Raw genomic sequence first — 25701 nt, 5'->3', positions numbered from 1 at the left:
ACTTCAGCTCACGTCATGATCTCACGGTTCGGGAGTTCGAGCCCCGTGTCGGGCTTTGTGCTGACAGCTCAGAGCCTGAGGCCCGCTTCGAATTCTGGGACTCCCTCTTTCTCTGTCCCTCCCCTGCTCACACACTCTCTCTCAAAAATAAACATTAATGAAAAATTTTTTTTACTTAAAAAAAAAAACAAAAAAACAAAAAAACACCGTAGCGTTTTCTCACTACTGAAACGCCCCCCTCACTGGGCAGGTCATCACTGTGGTTTCCTGTGGCACATGGTGAGCTGGACATGGGAAGGCACATTTAGGCACTAACTCTTTCCATAAGATATTTACGTTTTCTGGAACATCTGCCTGAATTTTGGGTCACTTTCTACACAAGCCAGAAGACAGCAGCATGGACAAATGCTATTATCCCAACAGTTCAGCAAGTTTACTCTAATAAAAATACTTCCAAAACCCTTTACGTGGCTCACAACAGAGTGTAATTTTTCAACTGCAAGTAAATTTAATGCACGGTCATGACAGCTTTTCCCTATTCTTATTCTTAACCCGGAAAGTAAACAAAACCTACACATACCCTCCAGGCTCTTAATCCTATACTTCAGAAATAACTACCTGCAGAAAGTTACGAACAACCCTTTCTTCGGCACTCTTTGCTGAGGTGGGAAGGCAAGCCTGGACCAACTACTATCTTTCTGGGTTAATGCCCCAACAGGTCAAGGTTCTCACGTGACATTTGAGGGAGGACTCCTGATGACGCCCGGGCCTTCTTTAGAACCACCTTCAAAATCAAAGGCTATTATTATAACGAGCTTGGCTTCTGTTAAGCAGATTTTTCATGAGTAAGAAGAATGACCTACAAAGCCAGTCAGAGCTGAAAGGTCTGGGACAGGGAGAAGCGTATTCCGCAGTCAGCATGAAGCTGGACGCGGGTCTCCAAGGGACAGCTCCTGTCTGGAGTCTTGCTGCACCGGGAAGACTCTGTACCCACAGTGATGGTTCTATTTGTTCACGAAGCCAGAAAGCTCTTAGTAGAGAAAGTATCGAGTCCTGTATTCGACGTTTAGAGGAAATGAAACTTAAAAAAAAAAAATAATAACATATAATAGATAACCATAAAAACGATCAACAGGATGGCGTAGCCTGGAGGCAGTTCAAATCCCAACTGGCCAGTTGAGAGTGGTGTGGTCTCTGAAGGAAATCACTCCCCCGGGGTCCATTTCCCCCATCTGCACACGATACCAACTTCGAGGTGCTATCGTCAAGTTTGAAAGACGCTTAAGCACGGTCCCTCAAACACAGAAAGCACTCGAAAGTCGTCAAGTCCGCAAGGCTCATCAGGTCGTTTCCAAAACCACTTGGGAAAGGAAACAAGCACAAGGCTGGGAAGGTGGGAGGAAGAGCTGGGGTTGCACGTGTGGCTGGAGACGGGAAGGGGCTACACAGTGGGGCACCTGGGCAGCCCCCAGACAGGAGACCGGGCCACGGATGCGCCAATGAGCAGTTTTCCATGTTTCCCTTTGTCACACCCACTCAAATCTCTCTTGTTCCGTCAAGCCTTTCCTGACACTGTTTTCATTTTGGCTAAAAAAGAATTTTAACAGTAATATGGAGATCATGACCACCAGCTGGATCTCGCTCCTACTATGTTATTTTTTCTTTATCTCCTAGCACAGCATAAAGGCCCTGCATCTTGTAGGCAAACTCCCAGAAGAAGGTCAACAGGCACCAGGAGGGAGGGGACCCAACAGGGGCTGTGACCCTGGAATACTGGCTGAGAAGAAACTGCACACCCAGCCGACCTTCCTCTTCCCGAGGCCGGTCGCCTCTTCTTTCCATAACCTACAGCCCAGCCCAGGGCTCAAGACTAGCCCTTTACTCCCCACCTCCCAGGTGACCCCTCCCCACTACCGCCTTCAGAAAAATGGGAAAGATGAGACAGTACCGGCAGGGGAACTGTAAGCTCAGACAGCAACACATCAGTGCTCGAGCCATGAAGGGCTACACTAACGGTCTCGTTTTCCCCCACCTCCATTCACTGGTTCTTCAACACCTGCTGACATTACCTGGGGCTTTAAACAACAGACTACCCAGGCCCCACCCACGGTCTATTTTAAAAGGTTGGTCGTAGAGCTTTGGAGCCGAGCCGGTGGTCTGGCACCTCTCTAGGTGAAAAGCCTGAGAGGCGCTGCACGTGAGAGCAGGGCTGTGGCTCCTCGTTGTCGTCTGACAGCCGGGCCTGCTGCCCAACAAGCATGCCAATCCCCGCCAGGTCCCCTCCAGCCACCCCCACCTCCCAAGTCTCTCAGGCCACCCGATCGCTGTCTACACTCTACGACACACTCCTCAACGGTGCTTTCCGGAGAGTCTCTGAAGGAGGAGATTCCCGAAGGGGGAGCAGCGGGCTGCTGCCACCCGGTAGGGAAGAGGCCACAGGCTACTGGGTCTCCTAAACAAGGACAAGTGGCAAACCACTTCCTCTAACCATCAGCCCGGTCTTTAAAATGCCACCTCGGTTGGGGCGCCTGGGTGGCTCAGTCAGTTAAGCATCCGACTTCGGCTCAGGTCATGATCTCACGGTCCGTGGGTTCGAGCCCCGTGTCGGGCTCTGTGCAGACAGCTCGGAGCCTGGAGCCTGCTTCGGATTCTGGGTCTCCCTCTCTCTGCTCCTCCCTGGCTCATACTCTGTCTCTCTCTCTCTCTCTCAAAAATAAAACATTAAAAGAAAAATTTTTTTTTTTTTTCCAACGTTTATTTTTTTTATTTATTTTTGGGACAGAGAGAGACAGAGCAGGAACGGGGGAGGGGCAGAGAGAGAGGGAGACACAGAATCGGAAACAGGCTCCAGGCTCTGAGCCACCAGCCCAGAGCCCGACGCGGGGCTCGAACTCACAGACCGCGAGATCGTGACCCGGCTGAAGTCGGACGCTTAACCGACTGCGCCACCCAGGCGCCCCAAAAGAAAATTTTTTTAATAAATAAATACATGTGGCCTTGGCATCCAAGTCCGCCTTTCTCTCCCCCACCTGCACTCCACTCTCCTCTTGAGGTCAACGTCTATGCTTTATGGATAAAGTCGGTCCATTCGAAGGTTTGGTATCAAATCAAAATCCACCTGAGTAGCAGATGCAGTAACTGAGCTACAGTTTTACTAAAGTCACTTTCACCAAGTAGTGAAAGGCTGCAGCCAGCTAGACATCCATCCTCAAATATGCAGTTAGAGGGATTTTCTTGAGCACCCAGCCTTTGGAAAGCTGTGACAAAGTGACATTTTCCATAGGAAGTATAAACAGGGGAGACAGCCAAACAAATGTAAAGTTCCACCAGGGCCAGGATTTTTAATCCGCTGATGTAACCAGGGACCTCAACACAGCCCGGTATACAGTAGGTGCTCAATAAACCGTGATTCTGTAGAACATCTGACTAGAAAGCACCTGCAGCAACCAGGTTAAAACAGCCAGCCCAGAGAGGGGTTTGTAATCACAGCGAGAGGTGCTTCAAAAGAGCAAAAACGTAAGGCTTCAATTACTAGCCTTCTGAACGTTTTAAAACGTTGCACTCCACGAAGAGTAAAAGCAACCAGACTCTCGGGCGGCTCGTTCCTGGCCGGGTGGGAGCTACAGGGCTTCCTGGGGACTCCTCCCGAGGAACTGTCCGTGTGCCTGTCACGCTCCAGCACTGCTGTCAGCACCGGGGGCCCAAGGAGACAGACCCAGTCCCGCTCTTTTCAGTCTGGTGAGACAGTCTGTGAGCATCCATACCCAGTAAAAAAAAAAAGACCTCCTTCTGGAAGGAAGGCTCAGAGACCATCTCATCCGTGACCCACTTGGGCACATTGGGAACTGAGATTTGGAGGGCAAAAGAACCTGCCCGCTGGCAGGGACGCGGAGGGCACCTGTTAGACGCCTGTTAACTGGCACGTGGAGGGAGGGACGAACGAGGAGCACAGGACGGAAACCCGCTTCTCCTTCCCAGGGCAGCGCTTCATCTCACAAGGCCCAGCTCCTGCACGGGACACTGGGCGAGTTCGGCGCTCAGTTTAGCGGAACATTTAAAACAAGGGGACACCGAAAGCTATTGCAAAGCTCCCTCAGCACCCCTCTCCCCCCGCCCCCCCCCCCCCCCCCACACACACATGCCTCCTCGTCCCTGGGTTTTTGCAACATAGGAGTATCCTCGGCCAGAGGTGGGACCATCTGGCCAAGGCAGGCCGCTCGCACCTTCAGCTTCACTGCCTTTCCCTCGGATGCAAGAACACGCGGAGACAGGAAGAAGGTATGACAAAGCAAGGGCTGCCGTGGAGGGCTTGATGAAACTGCTGATCTTCAATCAATTAAAAACAAACAAACAAACAAAACAGCAATTCCATATTAAGCTTGATACAAATGTTACAGCCTGTTTCATTCTTCCAGGGATTCATAAAAATAAAAACCCCCAAACTAGCGTGAACAGTTACCAAGCAGAGAGGAAGCGGAGACCCCACGTAGGAAATTCTTTATTTCCCTCTTGGCAAAAGGAGTTCACAAGGTTATTTCTCAGCACCACGGTCCCGACTGCGCGTCTACCCTCTAGACGGGATGTGAGTTTAACGTTCAGTGACTGCCAAACAGGAGCAAGGGAAGAGAGGTGGTCCGGGCGGGCTGTGCCCACCGCACTTCTGCACAGCGCAGCCTCCGCGGCTCCTCCCGCCCCTTCGGCCTCCTCCCTCACTGCTCCCCAGGATGTACAAAAGCAGTCCTTTCACGAGGGTTTAGAAAGTGGTTTTATTGGTTACAATGATATAAAACGTATCGCTTGAATTCCCTCTAGTTATTAAGTGCTCGCTGGTAACAGCATAAACACACTCTTTATACAGCTGACAAGCTCAATGATTTATTTCACGCCAGAAGGGGGAAAACAGCGAATGGCACGCCTGTCTATAATGACCCTCTCTCTCCCTCTCTCTCTCTCTCTCTCAAGGCTACATCGGTTAAAGTCAACGGACAACCCCTTTTGTACGTCAAATTGTAAATTTTAATGTTTGTGTTAGAATAGTCTTTTATATCACTCTCCAACAAGAACAATAAAACAACTCACAGCAAACTTCAGTACAAGAACACTCTCCAGATTAACAACGCGAACAGAAATGTAAAACGTAAATCATATATAATACAATTGAAGTGTCCAAAACAATTTAAATAATTTTAAATATTTTATTTTTAAACTGCTACAAATGCTTTACACAACATTTCAACACAAAGTCCCCATAACAGAAATGTAACAAAACGGGAATGGTCGTGAGAGGGTTGAAGTGGCACAAAGTCACCGAACAAGCATCAAACTACACATTTTCAGAGGTAGATTACTTTTAAAGTTGAGAACAAAAATCAACATGAATAAAACCAAGCCATTTTCCACCAACTCAGTCATTAAGAAGGGAGGCATAGAATGCACGGAGAAATGACACTTACATCCTCTGGAAGAGGCCAATCTGTGGGTTTTTTGCTCTTAGAGACCGAAGTGTAAAACCTGGCATGTATAAATTCATTTATACTTACGTGTAGATATGCATCTAGAGAGGCCTGGGGTGCATCCTGGGCACGGACATATTGCTACGCAGTGTCCGGTAATATAATGGTTATGAATTAGTGCCAGATAATCAATCGAGAGGACAAGGTCCATTTGGATATATAAACATGATGCTGGATAAAGCATTTTTTAAAAAGTCCATATCCAATCCTGATCTGGTTTCCTCTCCATTATGCTGGCAATCTGCTTGTGATATATATTTAAACAAACAAAAAAAAAAAAGGCTGAAAGACGCTAAGTGCCTCTCCGTACAGAACTCATTTAAAAGAAAGGCATAAAGAGCTGGTGTGTGACCAAAACATTTTAGAATGAGTGCATCAGAATTTGTCATCCCTGAAATCTACAAAAACTTCTCCTAAAACTGAACTTGCTTTGCAAGGTAAGAAGTTCAAATCGTTCCTTTCTCTGCTGTGTGCCAAGCACCAGGGCCGCACTTAGATCTGAGCCCCCAGTGCCATGGCGACGTGCCCTCCTCCTTGTAGCCCAGGAGCCAGGCACACGCCAGGAGCCGGGCTCCAGCGAAGCAGGAGACCCTGACCCTAAGCCGGGCAACAAGAAGCCTGCCGACAATCAGTTGTGTGTTAGGATTTGCGAGACAGCTTCAACTGGCCTCGCAAGCTTGGAAGATTTCGTATCCTTTGCTGTAGTGCTTATCCTAAGTTGAGCATGCAATGTCTTTATTTAGTCAATTAAAGTTTGTTTTGTTTGGGGGCTTTTCTACAGGAAGTTCCTAGAAAACAAGAAAACTGAAGGTAAATGCCAACGCAACGTAACCCAGTATGAACTGACCACGTTCAGGAAAAGACAAGCAGACCATGCAACAGATGTTACCATGACAGCAAAAGAACACCTCTGAAGGTATACAGGAACCTGGGCATCCTACACAAAAAAGGCTGGAAGGGACCACAAGCGGGTCTCTTTGGACTGGTGTATGGCAGAGGTGGGCATGTAAAAAAATTAGCATCACTGTAGTTTTTAAATCAATTCATGGCAAATGGGAAAACTTGGTCTGTTATTTCAGTTTGCCTTTTCACCTTTTAGTGTTCAATGGGAACATAGTACTTTTTAGAAGCTGCTCTAAAAGGAGCATTAAAAAAATGTAAAAACACCTTGAAATTTACAAAGACTGAAGAGGGGTAGATAGGAGGAGAGAATGCATCTCTCTCCTCGTCTTTCTGTCTTACGCCAGGTGGCAATGAGCCCTCAGAGACAGATGGAACTTCGGTCCCATAGGACGCAGAGGAGTTCCAGCTGCTAACTGAGGAAGGGGAGCCCAACACAGGGTTCACTGGGCTGAAAGGTGTGACAGGACAACCTAAAGATGGGTGGCATGCCTGGTGCCCTCTGCTGCTCTGTCCTAAGAGGAGGATTCGGAACACAGGTCTTTCTGACACCCTGATTGGCACAATGTCTTGTGCTCCAGGAAATGACCGACTGGCAAGTTCTGCTGAACCCTCAGCACTCAATGGGAAACTCTGACTTCACTCACATGGCTTCAAAAACCTGTGGAATCCTCAACTGGCATTTAAATGTAAAGTGTCTGAGTGCTGGAGACTAGCACTTCATCAGTCTGTTTTAACGAAACACCCAGGAAAACATGTGCTGCCAGTTCTGTGAGGTCCTTGAATACGTAAGGGGCTAACGCTGAAAACAAAGTCAAAGCAAATATTTCTAAATACGCGCCATGAAACCATCCCTGAATAAAATTTACAAGCAGGAACATAGTGAGAAAGGACAGAGACTACAGATTAAAACAGCTCCTTTCCAGTGTAACACGTCCAACCTGCGAGGATGATGAGGCTGGCTTTCCAAGAGCCCTGGGCTGGCCAGTGATGACCCACCACCTTCCCCAGGCCAGAGCTCAGGAATCCCGGTTTCATACCTAATGCACCTTGTATAAGGCGCTAAGAAGAATAAACTCTCTGAGGAAATGCCCACTCTTGTGTCCAGATGAGTTAAGTATGATGTCCTACTGAACATTTGGTTTTTACGTCCCAAAAATACTGCACAAGTTTACGGTCACTTGTAAGCAGCTCCCCGTGTGAGACACACATCCTTCAGATGTGCCCACAATACAGTTCCAGCGACTCCTCCAAACAGGGAGGCCTGCTGCTCCCATCTGCCTGTCAGAAACAATAGCCATGTTTGCTTAACAGACTCTTCCGTGTTTCCTTTTAGGCTCAATCCAGTCCAGCAACGTAACCCCCTGTTAACTATCAAATAAAGCAAAATAATGAAAATTAACCGGAGCAAAGGAGAGAGACACAATTTTATTAGGCACTTTGGTCCTTTGCACTGTTAAGGGTTCTTCAAAAAAGCACTGGAGGAGGAAGAGCCAAGGGAATGAACCTCATAACTGTATGGTTACTCAGAGAGTTTCTCTTTATAGTACTTTGATTCTTCATAACCTCACTCTTGAATTGGAGAAATAGGAACCAGTACAAAAATGAGTGATTCTTTTAGGTAATATTGCAGACAAACAGGGATGCACACAGTACATTCTAAAGCATCAACCACCTGGGAGATGTTTTTTCAGTACAGTCAGTGAACATGATGGCATTTTCTGGTTCTCTAACCTTAAAAAAAAAAAAAAAAAAAAAAAAACTCGGCTTAAGAACACCCTGTTGTTGTGGAACTTCCGGAACACAGAATGAGCACAAACAGGTACGCCGTTAAACTGCTACAGGCAGGCAGCTTGAACAGCCGATAAACAGGTGCATATTTTCACCAGGGCGAAGCTCCAAGATGCTACACACAGGCCCGTGCCGTGGCCAGAGACCAGATGCCGAACTGGAACTATCACAACTGATCATTTAGTTCACTTGCGAAAATCGCTTGTTGAAATGGAACCCTTCACTCCTACAGTAAATCATTCCAATCGGCCTTTGGCTAATGACCCTTCTCCACCTCTTTCTCCAGCCACCACGTAAGGCACACCAGCCCCAAGAACGCCACCTCATCACCTGCGCGCTGAGCACAGCACCTCCGAGTCTCCGAAACGGCAGACACGCCCCAGAATTCACTCTAATGGTTTGCCTGAAACACCAAAGAGCTTCAGACACTGAAAGTGATCGCCAAGAAAGCCTAGAGCCCAGCAGCTCGCCCTGAAAGGACAAGCTTTTAGAGTGTCTTACAGAAATTCTGAGGTTGAGCACTTCACGCGGGATTCACCTGTAGGCATTATGCAGGAAACTCCTATCAACTCGGGTTACTTGAGTAACTTGGAAAGTCTGAGAAGCCAATATAACAAGTTGAACTACTGCCCTGTGTTTTTATGTGTTGCTGAGGACAGTCTTAATACAGGGAGGACATGGAATAAAATTGTGAAATCACCTCCCACCTAAGACGAACTCTTACACCATTGCTGGGGGAACGAAGGCGCTGACCCACGGGGCTGACCTGCCCTGGGCTGCCACACCGGCCCGAGGGAACTGCCCGGCTCCGCACGGCTCTCAGCGCCCCCTCCTCTCCTTTCTTCAGAATCTGGCCTGTTTCTTAATCCTATACCTGGTGGCGGGGCGCGGGTCGGGGGACGTAAGGCATCTTAAAAAGGAATATGGTGTTGTGTTTTGTTCCATAACCAATCTGAAGCAAGTTTTTCCAATTAAAACACAATAAAAAGAAGACATGATAATAAAAGCATCCTCAGTGACTGTAACTAGGCTCCAGTCACAGAAATAGTCAACAAGATTGCAGTGTGGTTTCAATGAACTCAATGATCTACCTTAACTCTAAGCAATGATCTATGATCCGGAATAATAACAAGAGACACTGAGATGTTACCCGAGATACGAAGGAAGTGTGAGAGAATTTCATCTTTTCGTTAATAGGGTACTTGTGATTCTGAACGCTTTTCATGGTTTCAATTCACAACTGGCCCTGTTAGAGAAATGGTACCACGTGCTGAGTCCTAGGTCTGAAACAAAAGCTGGGAATTCGTGGCTGAGGCAGCCCAGCAGTGACCCTTCTTCGTGCCTCCAACGTAATTAACCAACAGCTACTTCCTTTCAATGCTTATGTCAAAATTCTACAGGAAAAAGGAAAAAATAGCCATCGGGCAAGAATATTGTTGTCTTCTGACCGTCTTCCCCCCCGCGCTCGGCAGCTTGGCTCTCCTGTGGCCCTGGAAGCCTCGGCTTACCTGAAGTCCTTCAGCTCCTGCTTGCCACCACCATCCTCCCTCCTGCTGTCGCCCGGCTCGGCAGCAGCTGCCAGCTGGAGGCTTCGGGTGACTGGCCCCCCACTCCGTTCTCTAGATTTTACATTGAACCGGTCTGTTCTTTTCTTACTGGCCAGAGCAGATTTGCTCTGTAAGACGGCTTTGCTTTTCTGTACCCTCACGTGCAGGCTCCGGGACGTCTTGCTCGCGAGCTGAGCAGAATGATTCTTGGCCACAGCTTTGGGTTTTTTCCCCTCGCCGTGGGTTATTTTGGCCATTCTTATGGGGCTTGAGTTCCTTAAGGAGGAGCTTGGCTTTTTGGACTTCACCGAAGCCGTGAACTTGACATTCTGCTTGGACCTGAAGGCCGACGAGGGCAGCGGGACTTGTGCCGGGCCTGAGCTGCGCGCCCTGGTCTTGCCCAGGGGTGCCTGCACACTTTGCATCTTGATCTCAGCGTCCGCGGTCCGCCTGCGGTGGCCGCTATTGTTTTTGTCGTTACTTGCAGGTGACGGGTGTCCACCTTTCTTGGATGAGTGGGCAGCTTTTTTTTTGGAAGGAGAAAGAGGTTTTTTGGGGCAGCTGAAAGCGGCGTGCTTATTCAGGCTCCCGATGTACGTGAACTCTCTGTGACAGTACGGACAGATGTGCGAGGAGCACTCGGAGGCGGTTTTTAGGTCGGCCTTCTGCTTTGCAGATTTGTTTTTTTGCAGGATTGCTTTCTGGACAAGCTGGTTTTTTTTCTTCAATGCATTTAGCTTGAGCTTGTTTGAGGACATCTTGCTGAGCTCGACACTGAAGTTCAGTCTCTTGGGCTGTCCCATCCGTCTGAAGGCATTTTTCCCCGAGTTATCGAAAACCACCACGCCGTTCTTGGGCTGCACAGTCTGTTTCAAGGGGACTGGGTTTTTCTTAGGGGTGTACCTCTTCTTGTCACTAGCAGAGGCACATGCCAGGATGTGTTTGTGTAACTCTGGCATGTTGTCTACACCCTTCCCACACTTTGTACAGCGAATGGCAGTGGTGAAAGTCTGCGGGATATTGTGCGTAGTGAAATTTGTGGCCGTCACGCCGATCCCCATGGGGTTCCGGTGATGGTACTGAAATGGAGGTGGTTTAAAGCTTGGGTAATGTTGATTGAGACCCAGTCGAACATCTGGGTCTTTTGTCTTTATTCCAGAAGCCATTATTTTTATGGTCGTGTAGAGCTCTTCAGAGGAATCATTTAATTCTTCTTCTTCTTTCGAGGTTTCTAGAGGGTCTTCCGGCAAACTCTGCATGTGCTCTACGTGGGCCTTGCTGGGGTCTGTGAAGTTCTGGGGCCTGAGCGTGCCGCTCTCAAACTCATGGTGTGTGCACACCTTATCGGGATGGAGATCTCGCTGGTGCTGCTGCAAATTGCACAAAAAAGCAAACTCTTTTTTACAAACTGAACACACAAAGATATTCCCAACTCCATGAAGCAAAAAGCGATGTTCCGACAGATCGGTTTTAGCCTTAAAGAGCTGCACACAAAATTCACATTTGAAGGGCCATTCTTCAGCATGGATAGATAAATGTTTGGTTAGATCTTTAATGGAAAGAAAAGGTGATTCACAGACATTGCAGACAAAGTTTTTGTTGAACGTCTCCTGAACAATTTCCTGCTCAACTGCAGACTGGGGCTCTTCCCTGGGCTTCAGCTCTTCATTCTCTAGCTCCTCCTGCTTGAAAGTTATCATGGGGAGAGAAGCTTCCAGATTATCCCCAGAGGAAACAACGGAGGACACTGCCGAGAGCGGCGGCGGCGAGGGGGAAGAGGAGGAGGAAGAAGAGGAGAACGAAGATGAGGAAGAAGACGAGGAAGAAGATGAGGAAAGGGTCGGGGGTCCGGGCGAAGCAGCAGACGTGAGAGGTTCCACGGAAGGGATGGGAGATGGCGAGGGGGACACCGTAGGGGACAGAATGGGAAGTGGCGACTGCACGGTAGCATTCGAGAGCGGGGAGGGACACGGACGGGGAGACGCCCCAGAAGAGGAGGCCGGAAGAGGGACAGTAGGAAGGAGTGGAGGGGGTGGCGTAGCAACAGTCAACACAGGAGGACAGGCCGGGGGGGAAGAGGGATGCGTTGGGATCAAGAGAGGAGGCAGCTGCCCAGCAGAAAGGGAAGATGTCTGCAGGGCAGGCGAGGAAGGAGAGACATCAGGTGGGGACTCGACCACAGGGGCCGATAAACCAGCGTCAGGGCCGAGGCCAGAGTCTGGCTGGGGATCCAGGGATTGACAAGGACTCGGGCTCCGGGTCACGTCTGCAGCATTCTCTGCGGGTAAATCGACGCCATTGTACTCGTTGAGAAGAACCTTCTGCAGCATGCGGGTGGTTGGCTTCTTTTTCTTTATGACACTGCAGGCTGGCTGCACCAGATGGTTTTCTTTCGACTCCTTGCCTTCAGAGTCACTACAAGGCTTCTTGTGCACACTGAGGTCTAATACAGATTCCCAATGGACCGGGGTCTTGCCTGTGCCCTCGGCCTTCTGTTTGACACCGCTGGATAAGTCCAGCGGCTGTTGGTTGCACACATTGCTGAAAGTAGGACCGGCTGCCCACTCCTTAGACACTTTGTATTCATCAAAGCCTGGCGGGCTCACCGTTTCTCTCTCCTCTCTCCCAGACAAACTCCACGCTGGTGAGTTGCTATGACTTTCTAATTTGGGTTTTTTGGAACCCAGAACGGCATCGGTCCACACCGCTTTGCCATCACTTTGCTTTCCAAAGTCTCGGAGGGCAGGACTGTGTTGTGGGGAACTGGGGGGAGAGCTGGTCCGCCGCTTAAACCTACTCGAGGTCACGGGCAGCATCGACGCGGGAGCAGACACGCAAACGGGACCTAACTTCGGTATTTCCGTGGCCGAAATGCCCGCAGGAGGCGTTAGTTTGTCCTGGGTTTGAAGCAGTTGTTTGAGCTTCGACGACAGGTACACACTCTTCTCTTTGTGGAAAGACACCGCCTCCGAAGTTGATATGCTGAGAGGCAGTAAGGAACACGCGGGCACCGAGGGCTCAGACTCCGTCTCGGCTTTGATTTTAGGGAGCGCGGGAGGACTCGCCGTTCTCCGTTTCTTGGACTCACTGTTCGTGCCGCTGGAAGGCTCTTTAGGAAGATCGTCGGCTACGGGGGCCTGTGTGGCCTTTACATTCTGAGTGATTTCCACCGTGACCGGAGTAAGCAGGCAATTGATGCCGTACAAGTCAGCCGAACCGGACTCCATCTCAATCACGTCACAGTTACTCGTGCTGCTGCTGGTCTGAATTTTGCCATCGATGTAGAAATTTAAGTTTTCAGAGATGTTGCTGGAGATGTCCATGATGTACACGTCGTCGGCCTCCCCGTCCTCCTCGGGCTCCGTGCTGGGCACGTAGACACTCTGGGCGGGCGGGGCCTGCTCCGCGGGGGGGTGCGGCTCCTCCAGGAGGCCCCCTTTCCGCCGCACGCCCTTGGGAATCAGATGGCGCTCGTGGACTCTGCGCTGATGCCGCCTCATGTTGGTATGTGTCCCGAAGACCTTCTTACAGTATTTGCACGGATGAAGCTCCTTCACTTCCCCATTCTCTTCTGCAACAGAAGAACCGACGTTTTCTTGCGGAGCCTTCTCTGAACGCAAGAGCAGAGAGTCTTGCCCGAGACCGGAAGGAGTCGAGTCGTCGTTTGGAGCCACGCTGTCTCCGGACGATCTGCCATCGGCCGGGTCTTCCGACGGCTGGAGCGTGAGGCCGGGCTTGCGCTTCAGCCCCGCCTCGTGGCGCCGCTCGTGCCTCCGCCTGTTGATCTGGGTGCCGAACGCCTTCCCGCAGTACTTGCACTTGAAGGCGTGATTGACGGTGGATATGTGGATGTGCATGTGGCGTTCAAGCCCCTGCTTGGTTGTAAACTTCCTTTCACAATGCTGACACGGAAACATAAACGTTTCAAACATATCACCATTGGCCTCTTCCTTAGTTTTGGGAGTTCTGCTAACAGGCGTCAGCCCTGGAGAGCCTTCGAGAGCGTCTTTCGAAACATTTTTTGGTTCCTCTAACAAATCTTCAGGCTTCTCGTCACACCGAATTTCCGGCTCTTTCACAGAACTTTCATTTGGCGTGTCAGCTTCTTCCTCCCCCTCTTCTTCCAGCTCATCATCTTCATCTTCTTCCTCCTCCTCCTCTTCCTCCAAATCGTTCACCTCACAGTTCGCTGCTTCGGGCTTCTCCTCGGGTTCCGCGTGGGGCGCGCAGGCAGTGGGGGAGACTACCGGTTCTGGAAGCACATCCTGACTAACCGCTTCCTGAAGAACGGCGGTCTGCTCAGCTGTTGAGGCCGAAGGCTTCTCGTCCTCTTTGGGACCTAGAAAGCACAGGGAAGCAGAAGCATGGGCGTAAGGGCAAAAACTAGCCACGTTATGCTCAACTCTTACTGTGCAAGTGACTTCTCTTATCACCTACAATGTGAGAGAGTGTGACCAACCAGACAGCGCTCTTTTCCCGCTTAGAAAGCTGTGCTGGATAGGAATCCACTTCGCTCATTCACCCAACAAACATTTTTGGAGCATCTGGCACATACCAGGCAACATGCTGTGCAGCGAGGACACGTATGTGAACCAAGAGTGCTCACGTGGGGCTTCGGTTCTTTTCTCTGTTCAGCCACACACACACACAAATACAATTTTGTTAACAAATCGTAGAGCTTAAAATTGTGCCGGATACTGACACAATACTGAAGTCACCGTTACGGTGTGTGTGATACGGAGTTTCAGGAGTCTAGTTGTGAAGTCTAATTTCCCACGATTCCAAACTGAAAGCAGGAAACCGTTCGTCATATTACCAGGTTAGGTTCTCAGTAGCCTGTCTGGAATAGAATGGATTCTCTCCCTCCCTCCTGACCAAAACTGTGTATACAGAAGCTAGGACATTTTTCCGGAACCCGGTGACCAGAGTTTTTTTCAAGTAAAAGAAACTTCAGAGATCACTTCTTCCAAGCCTAATCAAATTATTAAGAATTCAGGAGCTGTGGAAAAAAGGGAACCCTCATGCACTGTTGGTACGAACGCAAACTGGTGTGGCCACCGTGGGATACAGTATAGAGATTCCTCAGAAAATTAGAAATAGAACTACCCCACAACCCACAATAATTGCACCACTGGATATTTACCCCCCACCCCCAAAAAAGAAAAAAGAAAAAACGCTAATTCAAAGGGATGCATGCACCCCTGTGTTTATTTCAGCATTATTTTCAACAGCCACATAATGGAAGCAGCCCAAGCGTCCATCCAGAGAGGAATGGATAAAGAAGATGTGGTACACACACACGGACATTATTCAGCCATAAAAAAGAATGAAACCTCGCCACGTGCAACAGCATGAATGGAGCTAAAAAGTATCATGCTAAGCAAAGTCAGTCAGCAGAGAAAGACAAAGACAAATACCCTATGACCTCACTCACATGTAGAATTTAAGAGACAAAACAGGGGCGCCTGAGTGAATCAGACAGTTAGGCATCCAACTTTGGCTCAGGTCATGATCTCACAGCCCAGTCCGGGAGTTCAAGCCACACGTCTGGCTCTGTGTTGAAAGCTCAGAGCCTGGAGCCTGCTTCAGATTCCGTGTCTCCCTCTCTCTGTCTCTCTCTGCCCCTCCCCTGCTCGCACTCTGTCTCTCTCTCTCAAAAATAAACAAACATGAAAAAAAGAAAAGAAAAAGAAAGAAATGAGCAAAGGAAAAAAAAGAAAAAGACAAACCAAGAAACAGACTCTTAACTATAGAGGACAAACTGGTGGTTACCAGAGGGGTGCTGGGTGGGGGGATGGGTGAAATAGGTGAAGGGGATTAAAGAGCACACTTATGATGAGAGAGTAACATACAGAATGGTTGAATCACTATATTGGACACCTGAAACCAATACAAAACTGCATGGAAACTTTACTGGAATTAAAATAAAAACTTAATAAAAAGACAAAAGAACTCAGGAGCACCTCGAGAAGGAAACAGAGACCTGAAGTCACTTCTGAGCCTCTATGCCCAGGAGACACCCATGTGAGCCCAACCTGAGGTGGACGGCAGACAGGTGGTCAGGGAAGGACTCACTAGTAAGGAAACAGTGGAACAGAGGCCTGAAGAAAACGAGTCATGCACATATCTGGGAGAGGGAAGCTCTCCAGACAGAGGAAGTAGCAGATGCATAAGCTCTGAGTCAAGAATGTGCTAGATGTGTTAAAAAAAAAAAAAAATAGCAACAAGTCGGAAAGGTGGGGTGGGGAGTAGAAGATAGAAAACTCTTGGACAATAGAAATAGAAAACAATGGACAAGGGTGAGGGCAGGGAGAGGTGGTGGGAGGTGGTCAGACTCTGGATATATTTTGAAGACGAAAATGACAAGATTGCGGACTGGCTGTGGCACATGGGAGAGGGAGGGAGGAGGCAAGGAAGATTCCACAACAACTGTGATAATCCTCTCTACTGGAAGACTGAGGGAAAAGTAGCTCTGATCTTGCGCGCGTGCGCTCTCTCTCTCTCTGTGTGCGCGTGTGTGCACTGAAGGGAAATCAAGAGCTAGGTTGGATGTGTTGAAGTTTGTGGTACCCAACATACACCTGAGTGAAGATATTAAGTGGTTGGTTTTACAGGACTCAAGTTCAATAAAGAGGCTGAGCCCAGAACTGTACTTGGAACACGGAACTGCACGAGGCCATCTGGAGAGCGAATGCAGACAGAAGAGAGGCAGGAAGATAGTCCCCCAGGGGACTCTGGTACTTAGAAGTCAGAAGATTGGATAGTGAGGTATCTGGAGAGCGAAGAAGAGTAAAGAAAGTTTCCAGGAGGGAGCAATCAGCTGTGTCCATAAGTGAGAGTTGCGTTGGCTAAAAAGAGGACAGAGAATTCAACATCCAATATACCAAGGTAACTGGTGTGCTGATCATGGACAACAGTTTTGGGGAACTGTGGGGACAAACGGCTAACGGAGTTCCTAAGATGATGGATGGAGTGGGAAGACAGGGAGACTATAAACAACTCTTTCAAGTGTAGCTAATAAAGGAAAGCTGAGAAATGGGGCAATGGCTGGAAGGAATCACAGGGATAGCAAGGGACTCTCAGATGGGCACTGTTATAAGCCCATTGAATGCTGATGGGGGTGGTCCCCGATGCTGCTTTCTCTACAGTACCCCCTGAGCCCTTGCTAAATTAGGCCCCTTTTAAGAAAGTTCAACAAGAGTTAAGAAAAGGCTCTGTAAAGGAGGCAGAGCTACTCTGAATTCTGGCTGTTCATTCACTGGGCAAAATTTACTGTATGCCAACAGCAGGTAAGACTGTCAAGGCCCTTATTCTTACAGGGTTTCACTTTAACAGGCACTACGTACAAGCAAGCAGGAAACAATACTGCCATCAACGAACGCTCACGCTTTGTGGAGGTACAGGTTGCTCCAGAAGCATAACAGGAGCAGCATCTAAGAATGGCTTGGTTAATCAGGGAAGGCTACTGAGAGAAAGTACAGACTGCCTGAAGGTCAAGGACAGAAGAGGAGAAGCAAGCAGGAGGAAATCAAAACTTGTAGCACACCGTAAATTAGTTTGGACTTACCTGGGGCAGTGGGGGAGGGGGATCCACTAAGGTATTTTGTTTTAAGTTTATTTATTCATTTTGAGAGAGACAGAGACCGCGCCAGCAGGGAAGGGGCAGAGAGAGGGAGAGAGAAAATCCCAAGCAGGCTCCACACTGTCAGTGCACAGCCCGATGCGAGGCTCAAACTCACTAACCATGAGATCATGACCTGAGCCAAAACAAAAGTCACATGCTTAACCGACTGAGCCACCCAGGCGCCCCCATTAAAGGTATGTTAAAGCAGGAGAGGGCCATTTGGAGATGTGGCTACAGTGTGGATAACGAGATTGGAGGCAGGAGACTGATCCTAAGGCAGGGACATTCGAAGGGAGAGGACGGGGCCTGAAACAAGGATGGGAATGAAAGGAAACAGCGGACACAGGAGAGTGGCCAGGCTGTGGACAAGAGGCCTGTCAAAAGACCTGGTGACCACCAGGATGTGGGGGAGGGGAGCTAAAAAGGCCAAGTGTTTCCAGCTCTGTGAACACAAGGTGTTCGCACAAGCTCACCTGCTCAGTCCTAGTCCCCCCACCCCCCACCCCGGCGTTGCCCTAGGAACGTCAGTCTTACCCTCACCCATCCGTCCACCACTACATTTACTGCCTGTCTCCCCACAGACCAGCCTTCTCTCCCCCAAGACAAACTCCCATCAATCCCCCAAGTTCTCCACATACTGGGACACACCAGTCATTTTATGTTGGTAGGAACTAACACCCTTTCCAAATACATTTTCAACAGCACACTGCTAAAAATGTCAAATATAACAACAGAAAATGAAAATAACATCTCTAAGGCTTAGAAATTTTAGGGTTCATTTTAAGTCAAAATCTGTGGCTTCTTTTATTGGGGGGGGGGGGAAGGATTCTTTCCCTGTGACTGGTAAACAATTCCAGACTTACAACTATCTAAAGTAATAAGAAGCAAAACATGCAGAGCCCTATTTATTAACTAGTAAGGCCCACACCAACGTGTGTCCACGCACTCGATGAGGTCTGCTGAGTTTTAAAAATAAAGGAAGGTTTGGGAAACACAAGGAAGAGTCTGGACTGTTTGCTCAGTACACAGACCACTTGCTGGGGACAATGCAGAACATTCAGGAGAGGCTTTACCCTATTAAGGAACCAATTGCACTCTGACCAGCTATTCCACAAACAGGTAAATATTAAGTACTTTTCTTCATAGGACCTAGTGTTATATGAGGAATAAAGACCTGTCTCCAAGTACTGAAGGAGAGAGGGCAGTCAGATTTTCTTTTTTAATTCTGCCACTAAAGGCAGTGACATTCTTTAGTGTTCAAACAAAAGACTTACTTAGCAAATCTGCTATCAGCATGTAGAACTTAGTCAACCTATCTGTTCTTGCTTCATAAAATGCCACAGGAAATTATAATCTTTTATGAATGCCATCACCTCCAACAGTGCTAATAAAGTGGTTTAAAAGGCATCCAAAATATTTTGTTGCGTTTTTTTCTCTACAAATTTTTTTTATTTATTTGAGAGAAAAACAGATTGTGCAAGCAGGGGAGGGGGAGAGAGAGTGAGTGAGTGAGTGACAGAGAGACAAGAGACCGAGAATCCCAAGCAGGTTCTGCACCAGCAGCACAGAGCCCGATGCAGGGGCTCGATCCTGTGAACCATGAGATCGTGACCTGAGCCAAAACCAAGAGTCAGACGCTTAACTAACTGAGTGTCTACCCAGGCGGGTACCTATGAATGTTCTCGAAAGAGTCACAAGGCTCTACTGAAATTTGCCTGTTTGGGTCACTATGAGCAATTCTTAGCAAGCATGTATCTGCCACGTACCAGATCAGAAGACACACCTCCCTCATTTCTATCATCAACAGTCTTAATATGGCTGCTCAACTGCCAAGAGCACAGAGCCACCAGCCTTTCTGATTGACTTTCAATCCTTGCCTCTCTCTGAATTCTTCCATCATGGAGGGCCTAGAATGTTAATCCTCAGAGGGGATGATAAAAAAGAAAATTTTGGGTGGAGAAACACAAAGAATAAACTAGGAAGTTAATTTCTAACAAAAAACAAGAACGCTTTTTTTCACTCTGCACACTTTTCATGCTGATGTATAAAATCAAAGGTGTTTGGTATTTCAAGTAAACTCTTAACTGAAGCGCAAAACAAACGATTTAAGTGTGTAAATCAGAAGCATTTAGCTAAATAAAAGGTTTACAAAGTCAATACTGATGCCCACAGTCCACAGCTCACCCCACAGCTCAGGGGTGGACTAGCACCACCGTCCCAGAAGCCTTCTGGCATCGCTACCAGTCTGATTCTATCACCAGAGATTTGTTTTGATGGTTTTGAGCTTCATAAATTATTTATAAATGTGATCATATAGTACATTTCATTTTATTTTAACCAGGGAATAATTTTATTTTTAACAAAGTAGGTCTTTAAAAATACTTTTAAGGGAAGGTGGGATGTGGAGGCTCAGTTAACCGTTATTAAATTCAGGCAGCCTTGGGGCACCTGGGCGGTTCAGTGGGTTAAGCATCGGACTCCTGATTTCAGGTCATAACCTCAGGGTCCGGAGAGCAAGCCCTGCATCAGGCTCTGCACTGACAGCACCGAGCCTGCTTGGGATTATCTCTCCCTCTCTATCTCTGCCCCTCCCTGGCTCACGCCCCACTCCTCCCCCTCAATAAATACGGCTAAAAAATAAAAATAAAAAATTAATTAATACAGGCAGGCTTTTCGCTGTTAACCCTTTACAGTTCTTGGGGGATTCTCAGAAGGGCATTCCAAGGAGATTTACAGTATCTGTGATTTACAGTAACTGGTGATACATACCCGAACAAGTCCAACTTCGAAGCTTACCTTCCGCAGAATCTCTCATATTTGCAGAAGCAGAATCTGGCTCGCTTGTCTTCAGGGGTGTGTCTTCAGCTTTGTTTGCTTTGTTCTTACTTTCCTGGGATTTTTTCTTCCCTAAAACACAATATTTATTTGTTTACTTACTCACTATTACCCTGAATTCTTGAAAAAGACAATTACTAATCCAATGACAGCAAACTGTATACTCCTGGACAATTATCACATCGGATTTCTAAAGAAATGAACAGATGACGAATATGAATACGTGTAAATCATGTCAGAGAAGAAAAAGAAACCCAAAACCCTGTATTTTTGAGACTCCTCAAACTATTAAATCATCTGTTCGAGAAAACGTAACAATATTGACGTCAGAGGAAAACTGGATACTAACACTGAGTTTCAGTACCACACAAATAACAGGGACTGGCAGAAGTCTGATTAGGTGCAAGAAGCCCTTTAGGGGAAGACAATATGGTATAACTTGGGTCCCTTTTAGTTGAGATAAGCTTGTCCATAACTGTGAAAGTGAAGCAAGAGAAGCAGACTCTGTTGGACTACAAAGGATCCGTGTGTGCAACAGCTCAGATATCACATGCAGAGGAATTATGAAGAATTCACTGTCAGGACAGCAGGAATTCTGAGGGTCCCCAGGGACCCGACTCCAAGTTCAGTACGATTCAGGATTTCATTAACAACTGCAAAAATGGAATTCAGGAAACACCCACTGCATTCCAACCGACAGCACAGTTCAGAAGGGAAGATTAAAAGGCAACACAGTTCGGACAAGCTGGAACGAGCTCAGGTCACTAGACAGTCACAGGGACAAGCCCTTCTCTAGAAAAGTACGAATGCCGAAGGTCTGGAAGCTCCGTCTCTGTGGGATTTGGCCAGAATTTGTGGCCCTGTGTTTCTATTTTTTCAACTCTAAGGTTCTTTTTCCTGGTAGCTCTTGGGTTTGCAGTTTTCAGAGTCAGAACAGGCTCATCTTCGTCTTCCCCAAACCCCTCCTTCTCCTTCAGCAGCACTCTCCCGCTGGGCCTGGCAGACCTGTCCTTTCCTCTCGCAAAACAAGCTTCCCGCCACCTCCATCTCTGAATTACTAAAATGGCAAACCAGAACGCACTCGCTCACTGCTCCTGGAAAACGGTGTTCTCCGTAACAGCACATCACTACAGAGAAGCCCAGTTAACTAAAATATAGACAGCAGATAAAAATGAGGTGAGATGCACAAATAACACTGAACAGTTCAGAACGTAAAAATGGAAGCATCGATGATAGCAACAAGCACATAGGAATCCTCAAAAAGCACCACTAGATTCTGACAGATATTTAAGAGATGAAACAAAGAGGAAAAAAGTACAAAATACTTCATAATCAGCCATTTAATTTGTCAGTCTTAAAAAGCAAACTCTAAAGTACTATTTTAGGGGCGCATAGGTGGCTAAATGAGTCAAGGTTAAACGCCCGACTTCTGCTCAGGTCATGATCTCGCGGTTCCTGAGTTCCAGCCCTGCAGCGACTCTGTGCTGGAGCCGGCTTCAGATTCTATGTCTGTCTGTCTGTCTGTCTGTCTGTCTGTCTGTCTCTCTCTCTCTCTCAAAAACAGACATAAAAAAATGTTTAAATACCATTTTAAATCCCTAATTCTTTAAGCCCATTAAAAAAAAAAAATGATGCATTCTGCAACTATGTTAAAGAGTTTGCCCAAATAAATTCCTGCTAACATGTCCATCCCTCATTTCCAAAGGCATCTAAAATGGACCTCGGGACACAAGCAAGCACTTTACCGGAACCACACTCTGGTGGCAACAGAAGCCAAGAGCCTGCAGGCGGAAAGATTATAAACCAATCCCCTGGAAAGGGCAAGGACATGAAAACACCTTTTCACACTACAAGAGGTAACCTCCTCTTTCAATTCTTTCTCCTTTTGCCACCTTAACAGCACTGAGCTTAAATCTGTGATGACAAGGTTCTTGAGGAATCCAGCTGTGCTTTAGGAAGTTTGGGTTCTATCTACTTTCAGCTAGTTTTCTTATCCTCACGATGACCTATGCCCTTCCCTGTGTGTGATACCCAGTGCAGATCAGATTACCAGTAGCAAACAATACAAATATAAATGATCACTGGCTGCTAACATAATTGCCCCAATGCTGCAGTTCATGTCTGCTGAGAACCACGTAAAGGACTCCTGGTGCCCTAGGATGCTTAATTCTGAAGTTTTATTCAGTAAAGTTTTTCCCTGGACCAAAACCACAAAGTTGTTGTAAGACATCATCAGTACCACCTCATGTACCCCAAACAGCCCAAGAAATGACCCTTTCTTACCTCTAACTTTCTACTTTGAATAGGTATGGGCTTTTGAAATAAGTAAAAATGGAGGTATAGTGTAAACTGTGCCTGTTATGCATACATATTTCTTAAAAAGTCACACCGTGAAATTTAATAGAAAAACAGATGTCAATCTGTTGTAATACAATCCCTGACAGAAGCAATTCAAAGTTTTTCTGCAACGTCTCAAATGCTATACAAAGCTGGTTAGCAGGTCATACAAAAAACTGGCCTATATGTAAACAGTATTAAATAAGTGAAGTTTCTAGATATAACTTACAATAAAACAGCACAACTTTAATAACAGCATTCACTAATACACATTCACACTGAAATCACGTAACTGCCTGCTACGTAAAAGTACTCTTTTAAGTTTTATTCCCTGCCTAAAAGAATAGGAAAACATCTAGCTGATACTGAACGTCAAGGTCTACTTCTGGACTCTCCAAACCTAATTAGTGAGAAGTGCCCCACCCCCCTCCCCCCACTTCCAGGCACCCTCTTTAAAAAACAAGACCAGATGGGGCGCCTGGGTGGCGCAGTCGGTCGAGCGTCCAACTTCAGCCAGGTCACAATCTCGCGGTCTGCAAGTTCGAGCCCCGCGTCAGGCTCTGGGCTGATGGCTCAGAGCCTGGAGCCTGTTTCCGATTCTGTGTCTCCCTCTCTCTCTGCCCCTCCCCCGTTCATGCTCTGTCTCTCTCTGTCCCAAAAATAAATAAACTTTGAAAGAAAAAAAAAAAATTAAAAAAAAAAAAAACAAAAAACAAGACCAGGAAGCCCTTGATCCCCCGTGAAGAGAAACCATTTGAAGTAGGGACATCTGCATCCTATTCAGATGGCCACAGGCTGCCTGGGTGTCCCGCGAATGATCGTCTCGGTCGTGGGGCTGTGTGATGCACTGAAGGAAGGACGTTGAGCAGCATCCACTCACTAGACGCCAGCAGCACCTCCACTTTTAACTGTTGACAGGCAGATCCCCAGGCATGGCCAAATGTCTGGGGAGGTCTCCCCAGGTGAAGAACCACTGGGCTGAACCAATACAGGCCACTAAAGACACAACGGGGGCTCTGCAGTCTATACAGTTAAGAATTTTAAAAGTATCTGAAGAATTGCAAAAAGCAAAGTACGGGACAATTGAACTTCCCTCCAAAGCGACTTCAGTGAATGCTGACACTTAGTTTTTCAGGGACATGAGTCTATCATGAATCTAAGAGATGACTCATGACACTGATATTACCTGACACATGAAATGATTCTCACGATCTTAATCGGAACCATCTAACACCCAAGTTACTTCCCATTAGGATTGTAGACTGGAGATGGAAGAGACTGTATCGAAACCACCTGTCCTACCTGCCATTTTGAGAGAAAGTGAAAGCCAGGGCCCACGGGGGACTAATCAGTCCACGAGAGAACAGAAAGTAGGACCCAGGTGTCCCGACTCACACTTAGCTATGCTTGGTGTCACTCACAAAGCCAAATACTGCAATGGGAACAGAGGAACAGGTGGTGGGACCTTCTACATTTCGTTAGATAAGCAATCCCCCCCCCATACTTGGTTTCTGTTCTATTTGTAATCAAATTTAAAAACAAAAACAAGCCTATAACCAAAAACAACCTGTAATGACTCTTACAAAGGGGAGCGGGGGCTCGTTAGTGTCTGGGAGGCGGGACGTGCCTCTAGCACTGGTCCGGCAGAGCCCGCTGGGAGCCTGGTAAGCACACATGTGCACTTACCATCGGGTTCCTGAAGGGTCCTACATAGAAGCTACTGCCAGCTGCGTGCTCCACTTGGTCTAAACAAGAAAGATACAGGAATGAAACACAAGGAAAGTGAAATGGAAACGACAACGAAGAACATAATGAAGGACAGGACAAACTTTATGTATATAAGGAAAAGAAATGCACACAAAGTTATGAAGAAAACTAAATGAAACAGAAGGAAATGAGCAGTTACCTACCGAATCAAAGTTCTCACGCACACACAAAATAAAAAATAAATGAATCTTTAACTGTGATCTCAGCTGCTGACAGGAGGGCTCACTCGGCATACTTACTCTTATGCCTCTGCCATGCCCGTGTCGCAAAACAGATGCTCTTACCGCTGACGGCACCATTCTGCCAGAGACCCCGAAGTCCCAATCATGCCGCTCATCTTACAGTTACCCAAGGACCAGAGCCGTGAAGTCATGTGCCCAAGGTCATGTAACTAAATCAGCTCTAGAGCCAGAATTAAAACCTGAGGATGACGACGCTAAAAGTGTTCCTTCTACTACGAAAAGTGTTATTTCTTAAGACCTGTAATGGCACAATCAATACCATATTCTTTAGAAAGCACTCTTTCTATGCGTTGTCTCACCTGGTTTCAAGGGCAAATGAAAGAAAAAAGTGGTAGAGACATTAACCGCATTTATGGGAAAGGAACAGCAATCAAATTGGAATGCAGATTATTTTCCCCATCTCAATTGCATCTTAGGCCAGAAACACTTATAAGTCAACAGCCCAGAAGCTCAATCTAAGCAAGTATGATTCACCGTAACAGAACTGGGTTTTCTAGTGAAATAGCTACCGTAGAGAGAAAACCAACAGTCATAATGACTACTCTTTAAAGATAATGTCTAGCATTATACCTCTGATGCCTGGATGCAAGTTGCAAAACCAGAATTGCCTAAGGCATCACATAAATAATTTAACCTAGGTCTGGACTGTGTTCTACTAGTCTAATAAAACTGGTCAAACACTAGAAAAATCTAGAGAATAATGTTTCACTTAAAAATGTGCAGGCATCAGAGAAAACACAAAATTCTAGAAGGCATGCTCAGGTTACATTAAAAATTCATCACAACAGTGAAGGCTCACGAATTTCGTGATTTAAGTGAATTAAATTTAGAGCCATATGTAACTCTACATGTGCTGCCTCCTCACTGGGAGCTACCCAACTCCTACGTATAAAATCAGATTCAGTACTGGCGCACAGAAGCCGGTCTATCTGATCTCTGTTGAGGGAGCTCACCACCTTACTCAGATACACAGCTGATTCCGTACCAGGCGAGGCCCCGTCTCTGAGCTCTTAGCATGAAAGGTCATGGAGAACATGAGCTGCCCCGAACTGGAGCCACCACGGACTCCCCGAAGGACTCCCCAAAGGACGGGCTGTGCCCGTCCTGCCTCTCTCTGGTGCCTCACCTCTCGCTCAGCCCTTCAT

General features: G+C 47.3%; 1 protein-coding gene across 5 annotated transcripts in view; it reads right to left on the bottom strand.

The window, feature by feature from the left end:
- The window catches only part of PRDM2 (PR/SET domain 2), a 123797-nt gene that overhangs the window by 26244 nt on the left and 71852 nt on the right, over window positions 1-25701 (bottom strand). For 2 of the 5 annotated variants that reach the window (XM_043573798.1, XM_043573800.1), the window contains 2 exons: window positions 20145-20282; window positions 9713-14090 (listed from right to left, as the gene is read on the bottom strand). The exons of 1 other annotated variant lie outside the window; for it this stretch is intronic. In XM_043573798.1, coding sequence (XP_043429733.1) covers window positions 9713-14090; window positions 20145-20282 — 4516 coding nt within the window. Of the gene's footprint in view, window positions 1-9712; window positions 14091-20144; window positions 20283-24233; window positions 24293-25701 lie in introns of those variants that run through there. 2 more of the 5 variants (XM_043573801.1, XM_043573799.1) reach the window with 2 other exon arrangements.

Source organism: Prionailurus bengalensis, chromosome C1 (genome assembly GCF_016509475.1).
Source record: "Prionailurus bengalensis isolate Pbe53 chromosome C1, Fcat_Pben_1.1_paternal_pri, whole genome shotgun sequence".
NCBI classification, from domain to species: domain Eukaryota; kingdom Metazoa; phylum Chordata; class Mammalia; order Carnivora; family Felidae; genus Prionailurus; species Prionailurus bengalensis.
The sequence above is the reverse complement of the archived record's forward strand: the minus strand, read 5'-3'. Positions and strand labels throughout refer to the sequence as shown.